This window comes from Strix uralensis, chromosome 2 (genome assembly GCF_047716275.1).
Source record: "Strix uralensis isolate ZFMK-TIS-50842 chromosome 2, bStrUra1, whole genome shotgun sequence".
In the NCBI taxonomy this organism is placed as follows: Eukaryota; Metazoa; Chordata; class Aves; order Strigiformes; family Strigidae; genus Strix; species Strix uralensis.
In genome coordinates, this window is record NC_133973.1 from 6,042,472 (window position 1) to 6,058,900 (window position 16,429).

General features: G+C 45.1%; 1 protein-coding gene across 2 annotated transcripts in view; it reads left to right on the forward strand.

The window, feature by feature from the left end:
- Positions 1–14,114, forward strand: part of STXBP5L (syntaxin binding protein 5L) — a 219,599-nt gene extending 205,485 nt beyond the window's left edge. For both annotated transcript variants that reach the window (XM_074853538.1, XM_074853547.1), the window contains 6 exons: positions 2,352–2,591; positions 3,527–3,887; positions 4,783–4,948; positions 7,409–7,520; positions 7,929–8,149; positions 9,201–14,114. In XM_074853538.1, coding sequence (XP_074709639.1) covers positions 2,352–2,591; positions 3,527–3,887; positions 4,783–4,948; positions 7,409–7,520; positions 7,929–8,149; positions 9,201–9,242 — 1,142 coding nt within the window. In that variant the 3' untranslated portion in view covers positions 9,243–14,114. The remainder of the gene's footprint in view (positions 1–2,351; positions 2,592–3,526; positions 3,888–4,782; positions 4,949–7,408; positions 7,521–7,928; positions 8,150–9,200) is intronic.
- Positions 14,115–16,429: the final 2,315 nt, after the last annotated feature.

Genomic DNA, 16,429 nt, shown 5'->3' on the forward strand with positions numbered 1-16,429 from the left:
AGCCAGAACTAGAAAGCTACAACAGTGCCTACATGAAGGTGAAATGGGGTGAGGGCAGTGCTTGGAAGTTCAAGTAGGCGTAAGTTACTCTTCTGTGAGAGTGGGACTGAAGTTCCAGGGATGGCTATCCTGTGAAGCTTCTGTTTGACAAGTTACGGGTGCCCCCAAAGAACAGAAGCTGGCCCAAGTGTGAAAAAGCAGCAGGAGAATCTGCCCCCATCCCTGTGTGCCAACTTTTAAGGTAGCATATGTAGTAATGCTTGGTGTGGTTCCAGTAGTGCTTCACTGTGGTTCTCTCCAGTCTTTCTCAGGTAGTTGCTGTGAAGATGACAATTTCAGCAGTTGACACTGAGTCATCTGAGTAGGGGAATACAATGCTGCAATACGTTGTGTGAGGAAGAGATTCACCAGCAAAACTGCTGCTTCTGGTGGAGAGCAGGAGCCATATATATGATATGAGGTTTAGCCCAGTTTTAAGTTGGAGTACGTGACAAAGTCCTTTTCTAATTTTATTCTTCAACCATGGCAGAAAGTATTCCTCTTTTTAGACATTTCTACTGGCTCTGAAGAGACAGTTCTCTCTTCTGAGCTGTTAGAAGGATAATTTCACACCAGACATGGATCTACTTCATAGTGATAGGTTCAGAAGCAAGCCTTTTATCTCCGGTCCAATAGCTTCAACTATTCTTCCACCTCCAGAACCTCCCAGTCCTCTAGTTGTTATTGTTGGAGAAGAGCATGTGAGGTTTCCAATGATCTAGCCCTATTTTTGACTACAGGTTGATAGCAGCACTGGCACAACTTGTTTTGCAAAGAGTGTGCCAGCAGACAGCCCTACTCTGTTCTTCTCTCTGGCTCCTTTACTCTTCAGTAACTTTTTAGCCTCAGTGAACTTTATAGCCTCCAATGTGTTGCCACCAGCAGTTTCTGCTAATGCCAGGAGCTCCCTCACACAGCTTTGTGCTTCCTGCCTGGCACTAGGCAAAGCAAAGCAGAGATCCTTTGCCCTACAGCAGTCAGACCCTGTTTGTTGTTATTTCGCTCTGCAAAGTTCAGAGAGCGTCTCCATACCTATGTATTTGCAGCAAGGACAATAGGGCTCTGTCTCCAGCTGGCTGCTGTTGCCTGCTAAAGCTTGGGCAGAAAGATCACAGAATCATCAAGGTTGGAAAAAGACCTTGAAGATCCTCCAGTCCAACCATTAACCTCACACTGACCGTTCTCAACTCCACCAGATCCCTCAGCGCTGGGTCAACCCAACTCTTCAACCCCTCCAGGGATGGGGACTCCACCACTGCCCTGGGCAGCCCATTCCAACGCCCAACAACCCCTTCTGCAAAGAAATCCTTCCTAAGAGCCAGTCTGACCCTGCCCTGGCGCAGCTTGAGGCCATTCCCTCTTGTCCTGGCGCTGGTTCCTTGGCTCAAGAGACTCATCCCCCCTCTCTGCACCCTCCTTTCAGGGAGTTGTAGAGGGCGATGAGGTCTCCCCTCAGCCTCCTCTTCTCCAGACTAAACCCCCCCAGTTCCCTCAGCCGCTCCCCATCAGACCTGTGCTCCAGACCCTGCACCAGCTTCGTTGCCCTTCTCTGGACACGCTCGAGTCACTCAATGTCCTTTTTGGAGTGAGGGGCCCAAAACTGAACCCAGTAATCGAGGCGCGGCCTCACCAGTGCCGAGTCCAGGGGTAAGATCCCTTCCCTGTCCCATGATGAACTATTCTGTGCTGGCTCACCACGCAGCTGTTGCCAAGGGCACAGAGGAGGTTTCTCACTTTGCTCCCTGGGAAGACAGAGTTGATTTGTATTCTGAGACGTTTTGGATGATGGGATCAGTTTACCAATGAGTGTCTTTTCCCCAGAGAGCAGTTATCGATAGCTTGACAATAAACGATGTCTGTGAACGCAGTGCTAGAACATCCTACTGATGGAACCGCGCGCAGAGCAAAGGACACATGCTCTGAAGCTGGTAACGGCGTCTCCCCTCATGTCCTGCAGCAGTGAGATACATGGATTAATTTTAAATGCATTGGTAACATATGGGCCTAAAATTATTTCATGCTATTTAGAAGAAGTCCTTTGAGCTAAGGCTGTTGTAAATTCTAATTAGTCTATGCTAATCTCCATAATAAACAGCCATTTCTAATGCAGATCTAACTGATGAGGTCTGACAGCATTTTCCACACTTCTTTATACACTGGCAGCAAGCTGGTATCATGCTACTATCAGAATGTTTGCTCAGGTTAGGAAAACTGTATTTTCTGTACTCTACAGGGAGTTTGTATTTGCTGCAGGCTCGTGCCTGTTCTAGGATTGCCAACTTATGCCTGTTTGCTTGTATTTATTTACACAGAAAATAGGGAAAACTCCTTCAGCCGTTCCCGAAGCTCCAGCGTGTCCAGTATCGACAGGGACTCAAAGGAGGCAATTACAGCTTTGTACTTCATGGAGTCCTTTGCCCGAAAGAATGACTCTGCTGTCTCCCCCTGTCTCTGGGTTGGAACAGGCCTTGGTATGGTCTTAATCCTCTCCCTTAATCTGCCTGCTAGTGACGACTTACGGCAGTCAGAGCCTGTCATGGTGTCGCCAAGTGGTAAGATTGCAGCTCTTTCCTGTTTATTATCTGTCTTGGTACAACAAGGGGAATAACTGCATGATTTTGTATGGCCTTTTGGGCAGGAGTTTCTCAATACATGTATCAAGCAACGGTCGCTCACTGCATAGAGGGCACACGGGTAAAGATCCTCTTGAGAGACTCGCAGCTTGATGAACTGAGTCACTCTGGTTGTGTTGTTTTCCAAGATTATCTTGTGTCATGGGCAAATTTACACGTTTCCCATGAGGAAAGGGAAATGAGCAGGGTTCCTTCATATTGTGAAGTTACAATCCTGTGTACGGGTCTGATGCAATCCTATCTAGGGTGCTGTGAACCGTTTGGCTGTCTTACTATTGGAATGCTGCAAAAAAAGCAGAAGGGAGTTCAGGAAAGGAAACAAAAATGTTGGCAGGTTGATGTACCAGGAGAGATCCTTGGCTGAGTGAGTGACAGATGGTGTAGCAGAGAGAACAGAGGGCTCAGAGAGGTCAGGTCTGAGGAGAGGCAGTATGCGCTTAGTATGTTCAAAATAAAATAATGACAAAAATCGGAGGATGCACAGGAATAGAGGTTTCCCACCCCCAGTTTGTCTGGAAGGTCACCAGACTAAGGAGAGCAATTTCACTGCTGGGGAATAACTACCCTACTAGTATAAAGTAGAGATAAACAACAGCCTGTGTTTATGGTATTCAATAGCATGTATTATATAGATTATTTCATATAGGCTGCCTGAGACGTCTTCAGTACTGGCAGCCTGTTTGTTCACTTTCTTTTGCGGTCAGAAAGAATGGAGTGAGGAAGACTTGTCACCTTAGCTAGATCAACCCGTGTGCTCTATTTACAAAAGCTGAATGGCAGCTAAGCTGCACGCCTTCACAGTCCTGACAACAAGTTTAATTGCGGTGCCAGTGAGAGGATATTATGTTTTGCAGGCACAGTTCTGACACTGAAAGGAGCTGTGCTGACCTTCGCGTGCTTGGACTGCATGGGGACGTTGACACATCCACCGTATGAAGTGTGGAGGGACCCACACAGTGCTGATGATGGTGAAAAAACAAGAAAAAGGAAACTTGTCATGCATTCCCCTTCTTCCTCCCAGGATATGGGTGATCATCAATTTGCAGTCATTTGTTCAGAAAAACAAGCCAAAGTCTTCTCATTGCCTTCCCAAACATGTCTTTATGTCCACAACATCACCGAAACGTCCTTTTTATTGCGAGCAGATGTGGTCACCCTCTGTAACAGCGTCTGTCTGGCGTGCTTTTGTGCCAATGGGCACATCATGACACTGAGGTACTTATCTAACTAATCTCGTGGCAAAACTAAGCAAAGAGGTGGCACGGTGCCATCACGTTCCACTTGTGTTTGCTCCAGAGTGCCTGATGCTCTGCCTTCGATCCCTGGCGGGGGGGGGGGGGGGGGGCATTTAATGCCCTGCCTTGCCCGCTGCCATACCTTGGCCGGTCTCCACATGGGGAGTTAAGGCAGCTGCACAGCAAAGCAAACTCCTTTATATCCTAGTAATCCCCCACCTGTGACAATTTGATGGCTGATGATTTTTAACTATCATAAAAGAAAGCCCTGGTAATTTTGCTCAGTTATGGCAAGTATAGAGAAATTCAGGCATAGAAAGGTACTGTTTATCCAGTGCGAAGCAGCACGTCCCATTCTTGCCGTTTTGGAAGATTTTCCGCTCGAAGCACCTCGTTTCCCTTCCTTGTCATCTCCAGCAGCGAGCTGACCGTGCAGTAGCCCTGTAGTCATGCTCTCAGCTCACCATATCCCCTTTGCCCAGCCAGGTCATTTAGATTTTGGAAAGTGCCATCCAAAATGGCAAACCAGGAGAAGCTGGAGGGCGGCAAAGGCAATGCTGGAGCCTTTGTCCGTGGGGTGCAAGCAGCTGCCCAGCCACGTGGCACAAGCCATACTGTGCCACGTGCATGTCCCAAATCCAGGCAGTAGCAGAAGTCGAAGGGTCATCAAGGCAAGGCAGCTGAAACTTCTCCATGTGGGAAAACAAAGTATGATGGGAAGGCAGCGTGTTTATGGCAGAATTTTTCAGCTTAGAGCTGCACTTTATTGCAGTTATGAAAAGCATAAACTTAAATGTTGGTTTAAAATGCAGCCACAGAGCAGGTGCATGATGTGTAGCAGCTGGTGACTAACCTCAGTGCCTGCTTCTCTTCAGCTTGCCCAGCCTTCGCCCACTGCTGGACATCAACTATTTGCCTGTAACAGACATGAGGATAGCACGGACCTTTTGTTTCACTAACGAAGGGCAAGCTTTGTATCTCAGCTCTCCCACAGAGATCCAGCGCCTGACCTACAGCCAGGAGATGTGTGACAATCTGCAGGTAGGGCTCACACTCTTACTTTGGTGCCTTTGTGCTTCTGTAAATTGCCTTTGAGATGTAAACTGCCACGTGTTTATGGCTAGATTTTACAGAATCACAGAATGATCTCAGTTGGAAAAGACCTTGAAGATCATCCAGTCCGACCGTTAACCTCACACTGACCGTTCTCGACTCCACCAGATCCCTAAGCACTAGTATTAGTATTTGAAGTGAAGGCTGTGCTGCTGGGGCAGGACAGATGCGTTCCTCTCCGCTTGCCCTGGCTGAATGATGTCAAAGCAGCAGAGAGAGGTCAGCAGCTCTGTGGCTGTTTGGACTTTTCCGTGATCTGTCACCTTGCTCCTGTGCCCTCCTGGCTGGCCCGAGCCTGCAGCCTGCCCGCGCGTAATTGCCATCTCTGCTGGCTCTGTACAGAGGCAGATTTGTGCCCAAATGGGACTCTTCACAGCCTGCTTCTCTCAAAGTCCTACTGTATGAAAAACCAACTGTTAAAAATGACTGAAGAGAAAGAAGGGGAAGCTACAAATGGATGGCAGCTACGGCAGTTGGTACCAGCATGTGTCCGATCACACAGCAACTGCCTCAGTGAAAATATGAATTCCTTCCCATATTTTTATCATTTTTAATTTTAACTCTAAAAATATCTTAATACCTGCAGCTTTCGGTAGATAGGTGGGAGCGTGAGACAAACCAGTGTGGTTAGTATCAAAAAATATGCTCTGTTTTAATATATTTTTTAATTATTTACCATTGTTTTTACTCCAATAATGGGTACTCCCCTTCTTCCACATGAGGAAAGCATCTCCTATTGTACATTAAAATACAGTAGCTATAGAAATGGTCTAATTAAAATAATTTATTTTGAGGAAAAGGTCTTTACAATGTTAGATTTAAGTTGTTTGGTTTTTTTTTTTACAATGAAAATGCAAATTAAAAAGTCATTTACTGAAGAGGAGGAATTGTGAGAGGTTACAGGGAGAAACACGAGTAATAAAAGGGAAAAAAAGAGGGGGACTAAGTTCTAGGTTATATAATTAGCAGTGAACTAGAAATATAAAAGAAATGGTCCTGCCAGCACTCATTATGCCCTAGGGAATAACATGTGCTGAGCTGCTCAACTCGCATCACAGCACTGTCTGTCTCAAGTCTGTAAAAACACTGCAAGGATCGAGCTCTGCACACGAGCTTTTGCACGTTGGAGAAGAGATTATTTAGCAGGGAACCAATTCTAAAATGATCAAAGGGTTTGATCAATGTATCTTAGAATATGGACCTACAGTGAGAGGCTGTGACAAACTAGATTTTTTTTTTTTTTTTTTTTTTAATTAACCTTAATAGCATCATATGGCAACCAACCAAAGGGAAACACAGCCCTTGCTTCTCTGTACTGTCAGACTGCTTGTATGGCTGCTTAGATCTTGGCTTTTATGCCAAGAGGACAGTAAAAGACTTCCACCGTCATTCTATGTGTACAAAAAGCAGGTGACCCAGTATCGCCTGCTACCTAGCAAAAGAAAGCCAGGCTGCATGAGAGCCTCCACTTAGGCTCAAAGGGCTGCAGTAATTTTTCTCCCCAGAGCAGGTGACAGTGCAGAGGAGCAGTAGCAGTCCCAGGGCTGTCCCAGCACTCGGCCTCCGGGCGCGTTGTGCAGCACAGTCGCTGGTGAGGCTCGGCTGAGCAAACACAGAGCTGAGCAACAGGGCAGCAACCGTCCTCAGTGCACACAGCCTCCTGCTTTCGAACGCTAACGGGACTGCACGCTTTCTTTATCGGTTTAAATCTGGAGAGCCCACTTTTCCTAGTGCAAATAAATCGGAGCCGGAGTGTTTGGGTCGGCTGCTCCAAGACCTGGCACCATGACCTTGTGTATTGAGCGTTACTGCCAACACGCGCAGTAACGGGGGGGACACGGGGGAGGTTGTAGTGAAGGTGATGCCATTTTGTTTTAAAAAAAAAAAAAAAACAAAACAAACCACAAAACTCAAAAAACAAACCACCAAACTCTCTAAACTGCTACCAAGCACTGAACTCAGATATGCTATAAAAACAGCAAGTCCTGCTTGCCTGGATAATCGCTAAAGCAAAACTCATAATTCACAACAAATTGTTTATTCAATTATAGTGTTGCCTCTGCTGTTTCTAAGCAAAATGTGATCTTAGCACCGGTATTTTCACTCTGTATTGCTTCTAATTTTTTTTTCCTCTGGGGTAATGAACATAAGACTAGGCAGTGACAAACCAAGTCCCTTTGAAAGCATGAGTGAATCGAGTTAGCCCAAGTATTTGCCTGTCATGAAACACAAATGTTAAGTACTCAATACTGTTCACGCGACAGACTCTTTTAAAACTAGTTGATTAGATCTAATGCATGCAGCTCGTTAATGCAAATAAAGAAAACACCTAGAATTGCTTTTGCCTCACTAATTTTTTTCATATGGACTTTTGTCTGACACTGCTAGGACATGCTTGGGGATTTGTTTACTCCTGTGGAAACACCAGAAGCCCAAAACAGAGGCTTTCTCAAAGGACTTTTTGGAGGAAGTGGTCAAGCTTTTGACAGAGAGGAGCTTTGTAAGTAATGTATTAGGGTTTGGGTTTTGTGGGGTTTTTTTTGTCAGAAATTAATTCATGGGATCCCCTGCCCTTGTCACCTAGGAATGGAGTGGTACACAAGATTTAGATCATTGATGAAAAGATAAGGATGTCAGCATGAAGAAAGGGGAGAGTCCTCAGTTGCCTTCCCATGATTCCTTTACCTGGGCAGCTTCTTTTCAGCAGCTGGGAGTTGGGGGCAGGTGGGCAGGGGCACAACTCCATCCTAGATGTGCTGGTGCACAGAGCAAAGTCTTCCACACGTGCCACCTGCACATCAAACACTCAAGCATCGCTGCTGCGAGGCTGCAGCTCGAGGGCAAGAAGCACCAACAGAGCCCCAGCCAGGAGCTCATTCCCGTCTGTTTGTCCGCATCTCCTTTGCAGTTGGCGAGGCCACGGCAGGAAAAGCCTCTCGCAGTCTTGCCCAGCACATCCCCGGATCGGGTGGAATCGAAGGCGTGCGAGGAGCTGCAGGAGGAGTCATTGGGGACTTGACTCGTGCCCGCATCGCCCTCGATGAGAGAGGACAGAAGCTGGGAGAGCTGGACGAAAGGACTGCGAGCATGATGGCCAGCGCAGAGGCGTTTTCCAAACATGCACACGAGGTAGGGGCCCTGGCACCACACCCCCAGAACTGAGCCCTTGCTTCCCTTCAGGAAAGTCAAGTAGGGTTCTCCCTGTTCACCCAGCCACGTTGGTTTAGGTGTACTCATGTTAACTGACACACCATCTTTCTTGCTCCCAATGAAAATGCCGAAAATAAATCGCCACTGCACACCTCCTTCCTTTCATGTGTTCATAAATGAGCATCCATTGTTATCCTCTGAATTTAGAACATGGCACTTCCTGTCTCTTGCCTTTCTCACTAATTCATTATGATTATTTTTTTTTTTTAAGCCACTTAGTGCAGCACATCTATGCAGTAGGGCAAAAAACAGGTAGGTGGATGTGTATATAGGAACCTTTACAGATCTTACTGGGAAGAAGAGAACATTTCCAGCTCAAGACTGTGGTATGGTTATAGAGAATAGGGCTTGCCTGGAATAGACAGCTTCTGTGCTTTGAGCTGGAAATGGAAAGCTCCTCCATCCCACGCTGTTAAGGCTGGGAATCAACTAAAGTGATTTTCCTTGAAGATAAAACAACATTAAAGAATACTTGCCAAAATGCATGTTTTTTCATTTAACATGCCTCACGTTTCTGGACAAGACCTTTACATTTTTACTGGCTTTTGTAAGTGTGAGGCAAAAATATGCAGAAAGAATGTGCCCTGAAATGCAAAAAGTTTATATATTCAGGGCATATCTACTCTGCTCCATGGATAAGCTTCTTTCTACAGTAAAAACCAAGTTCCTGGTTATTCCCATACATCTGTACTTTTCTTCTAGAAAAAGTAGTTAAAGCTCCTCAGGAAAAATCTTTTCATGAACAGCAATAGCAGGTAATTATTTTTTTATTATTTTTTTAAAATGTAACAATTATTAAATACAAAGTCTCAGTGGACTCAAGACCTGATGACACAGTTATTAAAGTACTACACTGCTCTTCCTTTTTTACCTATGAAGTTAATGGGCACTTAACGTGACAGTTAATGCATAATACCTCCTATGCAGAACAGTGCTTTATATCCATTTGTTTTGTTTCCCATTTCTGTAGGTGATGCTGAAATACAAGGACAAAAAGTGGTACCAGTTTTAGACTTTCAAAGAAGCTGCTTGGGGCTTTAAGAACACTGTTCAGGGAAGCAACATTCCTTCCCAAATCTACCAGTCACTGGCCAGAGACAGTTTTTTTTTCTCCTAGAAGATGTTTTCCTGTTACTATTATTGGATTCATCACAGTGGGAGTCAAGGAGAAATTTTACAGACCGTGACACAGAAGCTAGAATCATGTGGGTCTTAGTCCAACAGCTGGCTCATGCGGTAGCCAGTTTGTTTCCAAAAGGAACTCAACCATCACTGTGGCATGTAGTTTTTTCAGAAGCTGTAGGTATGAACTGTGGGGAGTGCGTCTGGTTAAAAATATTCTGTACAAACTCAAATGTTAATGCACTTATAAAACTTTGCATGACTAATTGACATCTTAAAAAAAAAAAAAAAAGAAAAAGAAAGCATGTTGTGACCGAAGAAAAATGGGATTTATTTCTATCCTGAGCAAAAAAAAAAAACCACAAATGGCAAAAATCTTTATTTTTTAAAAGTGACATTACAAAAAGCCAGTACATTTCAAGCATGTTTCCTACTGTTCTCAACATAAAAATGAGTTGAGCTGCATTTTCTTATCTATTTATTTCCCTTGAAATCAGTGCTCTTTAACTCCTACCAGAAAATAAATAAATCCAAACTCTTCTGCCCAAAATCTACAGATTTTTAAAGTAGCTAGACAGGCACTAGCTGAAACGTCATTAAAACACGAGCATAAAGGGTTTATTTGCAATTCAGAGCACATAACATGTCATCCTTACCTGTACTGTTAAAAATGTGCTCTAGATCCATCTCCGTTGTCCTTGAAGGGGGCTGTGGCATTTTTCATCTCGTGGTGTCTGTATCACTTGGTTGCCTTATTTCTCAGCAGCAGGAACAGAAAACCAGCTTAGGAAATCACTTCTTGAAGTTAGGAAAGGCAAGATGGGAAAGCACAGTCCCGTCCAGGTCTGCTCACAGAAGCTGCTTAGCAGCTTGCAGAGCAGCGATTGCTCTTAAGTGGTCAGTTGAAATTATGCGAAGGAAACTGCACAGCAACCCCCCCGAAAGCTGGGGGGGGGGAGATCAGAGCAGCAAAACTCAATGATGGGTCAGGGGAGGAGCATGAAAAGCAAACAATTGTCAACATACAGTGCTGAATTGGCATATATATAAAATGACACCATGGGTGAGTGACAATTGATTTTCTGCTCACACTGCTAAAAGTGATTTGCTTCTGCTTTAAAGTGGCTTCTACAGTGAACTCTGCAGAAAACTCTCCAACCTGCAGCTAGAGAAGAGAACAGTAAGCAGAACCTGTTACCTGTCTACATGAATAGATTCCTAGTCCCCGAGTGTGCTGCAGCCACAGTAGCCTACAAGAGCCTCACAGGTCAACTGTTAAGTTAGAAATTTTTCCAAGACTGGCTTGGAAACAAGGCATTGAAGGCTTGTTTTCATGTGCCTGGATGCAGTTTCAAATTAGAAAAGGGAAGTGAGGAAAAGGTGGAAAAGCAGCATTTCAAAATTTTCTATATGAGAAGACTGACATCCTGTCCCTTCAAGGAATCCTGACAGACACTGATGCAGACAGGCAGCATCCCCCTCCTAACTTGACCTTAACTTCACTGCTGTTTATATCACCCTGGTGTTCAGATGATCTCTCTCAAAGATACTTTTCCCACATCCTTCCTTTTCTTACAACAAAATGGAGCCCAGGAATCTGTACAGTCCAGAAGTCTGACTTCACTATCAGCCCAGCTGCACAAGTCAAAGGGCTGGAACAGATTTGAGGTGTTAAGTTTTGAATTCACATTGTAGCACAAGAGGGATTTCATGCTTTACAGGATTTTTACATTTCTCTGCAGGAAAAATCAAAATTATGGCCCTGACAGGTCTAGCTCAGCTCAACAAGTTTGTCTCTGTCACAGGAAAAACTGCTCTATAATGGCGAGAAATGTAGAAACTTGTTGGGAAAAAAGGTCAAAGCCCAGGTTTCTGCTGAGAGTTAAGGACTTGGAGTTGTCCGTGAGCCGAGAGGATGTCCTGGGGAGGGGTGTGAGGAAACAGCAAAGTCACCACGCTGATGCCAATAGGAACTGGGTTGGGGAACCCCTTCTTGTGTGTGTGAGGAAGCACCACTGTAATGAGGCATCTAGAATGAGAAATAAGTGAGAACAACATTATAGCGATTCTACCTTCTGTTTAAATGTATATTCACTCTGCCTGTGCTCTGGTCTATACTCCAAAACCACTAGTCTCTGGGCAACAAAATCATCTGGGGCAGCAGATCATTCACGCCCTCTAACCAACCTTCTAGCCCTTCTTCTTCCTGCCTTCTCTGCTCGTACAGAGAAGCCAAGCAGAGTTCATTAACACCGAGCCAGGGCTGCCCCACCAGCATTGGTTCTGTACCAGCTCTACACTTGCTTCTGCACAGGGCCTGTGCCAACGAAAAGCCATCACCAGTTCCAGTGTGGCACTTGTGCCCCCACAGGCTATGGGGCCAGTTTCTGCCATGAACTGGTGTAACACAGGCAGCCTTTAGGAAGGCAGCCCGGTGCGGAGTACCACGGGGGGCCCAGGCAGCAGTTGCTTCACTTCGATGACAAGGCAGCCACCAGTTCTGCGTAAGGTTTCAGCCGTACCTCATGTGGGTGGCTTCATATTGCAGAGATCCCCGTTACCTTGATTTCAGTGGAAACATCTTCAGGCCAGAGCTAGAGCCTGCTCACTCATTTGAGACTTGCGTGTAAAAATTTAAGACCAACTTTAATTGCTAATCACAACAGCAAGCCCAGAGAGAAAAGTGTCTTCAACAAGTCTTTTACACAATGCCTGATTGACTTTGGCTGCCAACAGTCTCTAGTTTAACATCAGGGGGAAAAAAAAAAAATCTGCCAGTAGATTTCCATTTGCATTTTTATGCAACAGAGAAATAGGAATCTAGCATCCCTCAAAATTACAATTTTTAATTCTAATCTTTTCAGCAACTTTTCTCTAGTACTCCCCATCAGGTCACAGCTGTATCTTGCTTTCCACTCTTACATATTTTACATATTTCCAGACAGTTACAAATTACTATTTCTGTTAAGTTCACCACTTGTGACTATAATTATCAATTTTCTTGTAGTCTGTAGAGATCTAAAAAGTTGTATATGTTTGTATATAGAACATTCTATATATATAAATATATATATGTAATGTATATGTTGTATAAGTTTGTTAGTGCACACTGTTAAATGCTTTCTATCAAGATTTACCATGTACGTGGAAAAAAACCTTCACTTAAAAACTTCAATGAGGGAGGAAAAAACTCTTGCCTGGTTGATTTACTGTGAAATGAGGGGGAGTGTGGGATTTTTGAAAGGCCTGACCTGAACGCTACTAAAGGCTGGTAATGAAAGGCATAAAGATGCAGCATTCCAAGCCACGAGCACAGCACCTGACCTGACTTGCTGTAAGAAAATTGAGGACACGAGCTGTCGCTGGATGTTGAAATCATGTGCTTTCACCTTTCCCACTAAGACAGCACCACCTCAAGCAAAATCCTAAACTTAGACGTATCTTCAACATCACAATCCTCAGTTACAGTAGAGCAGATTGGCTGGAAGTATTAGTTCAATTTAAAACACTTTTTGTTCATTTGGATACCCTGTTCCCTCACGTTCTTCTTTACAGGAGCTCTCTATCACAACCACATCCAAACCCAGATGCACAGAACTTCCAGCAGCTCACACACAGCTCTGGGTTTGACCAGATGTTTTTAATCTTATACCTAGAGATGTAAACAGACAGAGTACGCAGAGAAAATACATTAAATTAGATTATTTATATGTTTTGAGAGTTGGGAAGTCTTCAGTGAAGTACAAGCTATTTTATTTTTAAAAAAAAAATCCATTCCTAGATTTTTAACTTAAGCTTCAAATCCCAAATTAAAAGACATGATAAAGGAAAATTTGAGAATCAGTTTTTTTGTTTTGTATAATGATCTGTTTTCTAATTTTTTTTTTACAGTTCTACAATTCAACTATGTACATCAATTAGACATTCCCTATATTACCAGAATATAGCTTGTTACATATTTAACAGAAATAGTCTATTTACTACATATATTGCATAAAATTATCACAGAGAAATCCTCTGAACCAGTTTACATATTCCTTTCACAGAAGCCCTTTCACACATCAACATGTGCATTGTAATGAAGATATGCATATAAAAGTATTTTTTTCAGTATACAATTTAGGAAGTGAAGAAAACACTGCAGCTTGAATAAGAGCAGTGTTCAACCTCAGGACTCCTCCATTTATTTTAAACTCTGTGGATCGTAACACAAGGAAAAAGCCAGATTTCTGTTAATTACACCCCTTAAATACCCTGCCCCCCATACATCCTTTTCCATAACCTAAAGGTGAATTCAAGCACAGTGTATTTCAGTCTTGAATGGTTTTTTGCCTTGGTATGGTCTCAGTAAGAACACACTCTCTCTCATTAAGGAACTACGTGTGGCCATTTGTAGTCAACTCTTCATCTTAGATGTATAAGCAATAGTCATGTAAATGAGTGTTTCCATTCATGTGTTTTGTTTTGTGATTAAATCAACAAATCAAACATTGTACTTTTTTAAATAGCAACCAATATTCAGATTCAGTGTCAAGGAAATGTGGACAGAATACGTGTGGGGTTTGTTAACGAGTCGTTAACAGAAGGAAGGCTAATCCGGGGTGAACCACGCTCCTGCGCTAACCACGTCCTGTTTCCACAGGTACCCTAAATCAGCGTCACAAAAGGAAAACTAAGGCATCTTTAACTGAGGCTGTTTCGAGTCCCCAGTAACAACCAAAAAAAAAAGAGGGAAAGAAAATAAAGGAAAGAATTGATATTAGTTGGTGTAGTTCTCTCTTTTTTTCCAACCTCTACTCCTAGATTCTTTATAGTATTTCAAAGGCGCAAGGTTTACGTAAAGCCTTTGGGTGACGTTTACGCTACTCGCTCACTCAGGAATATGAAAGAGCAGCCACGGATGTTGATGGGGTGGGGACGGGCACCCACCTCCCTCCCTGCCTCCCTCCCACAGCTCACGCAGGGATTAAAAAACCTGGATCCCAGCTGACGTTCCTATGCTTTACCGCAGGGAGCTCACACGGCACTTGTGATCGCCACACCAGGCCCCAGCCTTGTACCTGGGCTCCTCGGCCCGCTGAAAGCACCCTTCCCCTCACTTCCACCTCGGGTCAAAAGCAGTTACCTACCAGCTGAACCCTCAGGAGGGCAGAAGCAAGCTCATTAAAGGGCAATTATGAACCAACATGATTGAGTTGCTCTGCCAGGAGAGGGTCAAAAACATCAGCCAAAGCTACTGGGCTTCCAGCTCCATCTTTTCAGCTACAGATTTATAGGAGAAAAGAGCAAGAAAACTCTACAACTCTCCTCTTGATTAAATGCAATTACAGAATCACAGAATCATCTAGGTTGGAAAAGCCCTTGAAGATCCTCCAGTCCAACCATTAACCTCACACTGACCGTTCTCAACTCCACCAGATCCCTCAGCGCTGGGTCAACCCGACTCTTCAACCCCTCCAGGGATGGGGACTCCACCCCTGCCCTGGGCAGCCCATTCCAACACCCAACAACCCCTTCTGGAAAGAAATACTTCCTAAGAGCCAGTCTGACCCTGCCCTGGCGCAGCTTGAGGCCATTCCCTCTTGTCCTGGTGCTTGTTCCTTGGTTCAAGAGACTCATCCCCCCTCTCTGCACCCTCCTTTCAGGGAGTTGTAGAGGGCCATGAGGTCTCCCCTCAGCCTCCTCTTCTCCAGACTAAACCCCCCCAGTTCCCTCAGCCGCTCCCCATCAGACCTGTGCTCTAGACCCTGCACCAGCTTTGTGGTGCACAGGAGAAGGGCTGAAGGACCAAACCAGATCAGATTATGTGTGTGTCGCCTTCTGTCACCTGCCCGTCTCTCGCCACTGCCCAGCTACAAGAAAGCACCAAGCACTTGTGGTAGGCAGGGACAGAAGGAAAGCTGCAGCAGAGAGACCAAGGCGAAACAAGCCTGTGGTCTGCATGTGAGGAGAAAGCCTGAGTAGCTGTATCAAATATCAGTGGCAGGAGTTCCTGCTACCAAGCCCGGGGAAGTTCTGCCCAACACCAGGAGTAGGCTGAATCGAAATTTGAGTTGTTTTGACAAGGGGATGTGAGCCGAACGGAACAAGGCTGCTCGGCAGCCCAAGGGGACAGGCTCTCACTGCGAGGAGCCGGGTCACACAGGTTCACACGAGGTGAAGACAAGGCTTTCCTGGTGACCACAGCTATTTGTCAGGACTGGATCCACCCCCAGTTCCCTTTGGCAGACAGACAGACACCCACCTGCTGCTGCAGCAGCCAGGCAAGGGCAGCACATGGCACAGGGCAGGACGAGGCTGCGGTAGCAATCCCCCGCATGCCGAGTGACGGCCTGCCATGACAAACAGAACTCCTACCTCTTCCTGCAGCGTTCAGCCGTCGTCTTCTCGGGCCGCCGGACCAGGCACGGTGCTGCACGTGCTGTGCACACCAGCTAACAGGAGGCAGGGGTGGACTGCGAAGAGAGACACACACAAACCACCTGAGGAACAGTGAGCGAGCACAATCAGATGCAGCTTATCCTGGCTACAAGACAGAGAGTAAGCTGTGCGCTGGTTAGCAGGTCCCAACCTAGAAAAAAGCCCAGTTTCCAACTAAACACAGGCCTCAGCCCATCAGAGGTGAGGGGCCCACATGCAAAAATAAGTAATGCGAGCAGCCAACCAACTTCAGAAAATAGCAGCTATCATCATCTGCACAGTGCTAATCAGTCCCTCTGCTCACCTGACCCAAGCCCTCTTCTGCTTCCCCTTAGTCTCACTAATAGTTAAAGTCTAATTAGAATTAAGGAATGTAAATAGCAGCAATCAGGCAACAGCTCAGAGCCAGTTCTAATATCATGACTCAAACACTGCAGTCACCTCACTCACAGAGCAGTGGCCACCTTCTATCTTCTCATTCACACCAAATTACTGCTTAATTAAAATTAACTCATTGAGTTTGTTTAGCAAAATAAGTTTAGTTCTGTGTCAATCCCCTTATTGATTAGCACCACCCCTACCTAGAGAGCTTGTTGGGAAATATGCGTGAGGTCCATCCTTCTGAAATTCTAAGGACAGTATGCGGGAGGAAAATAA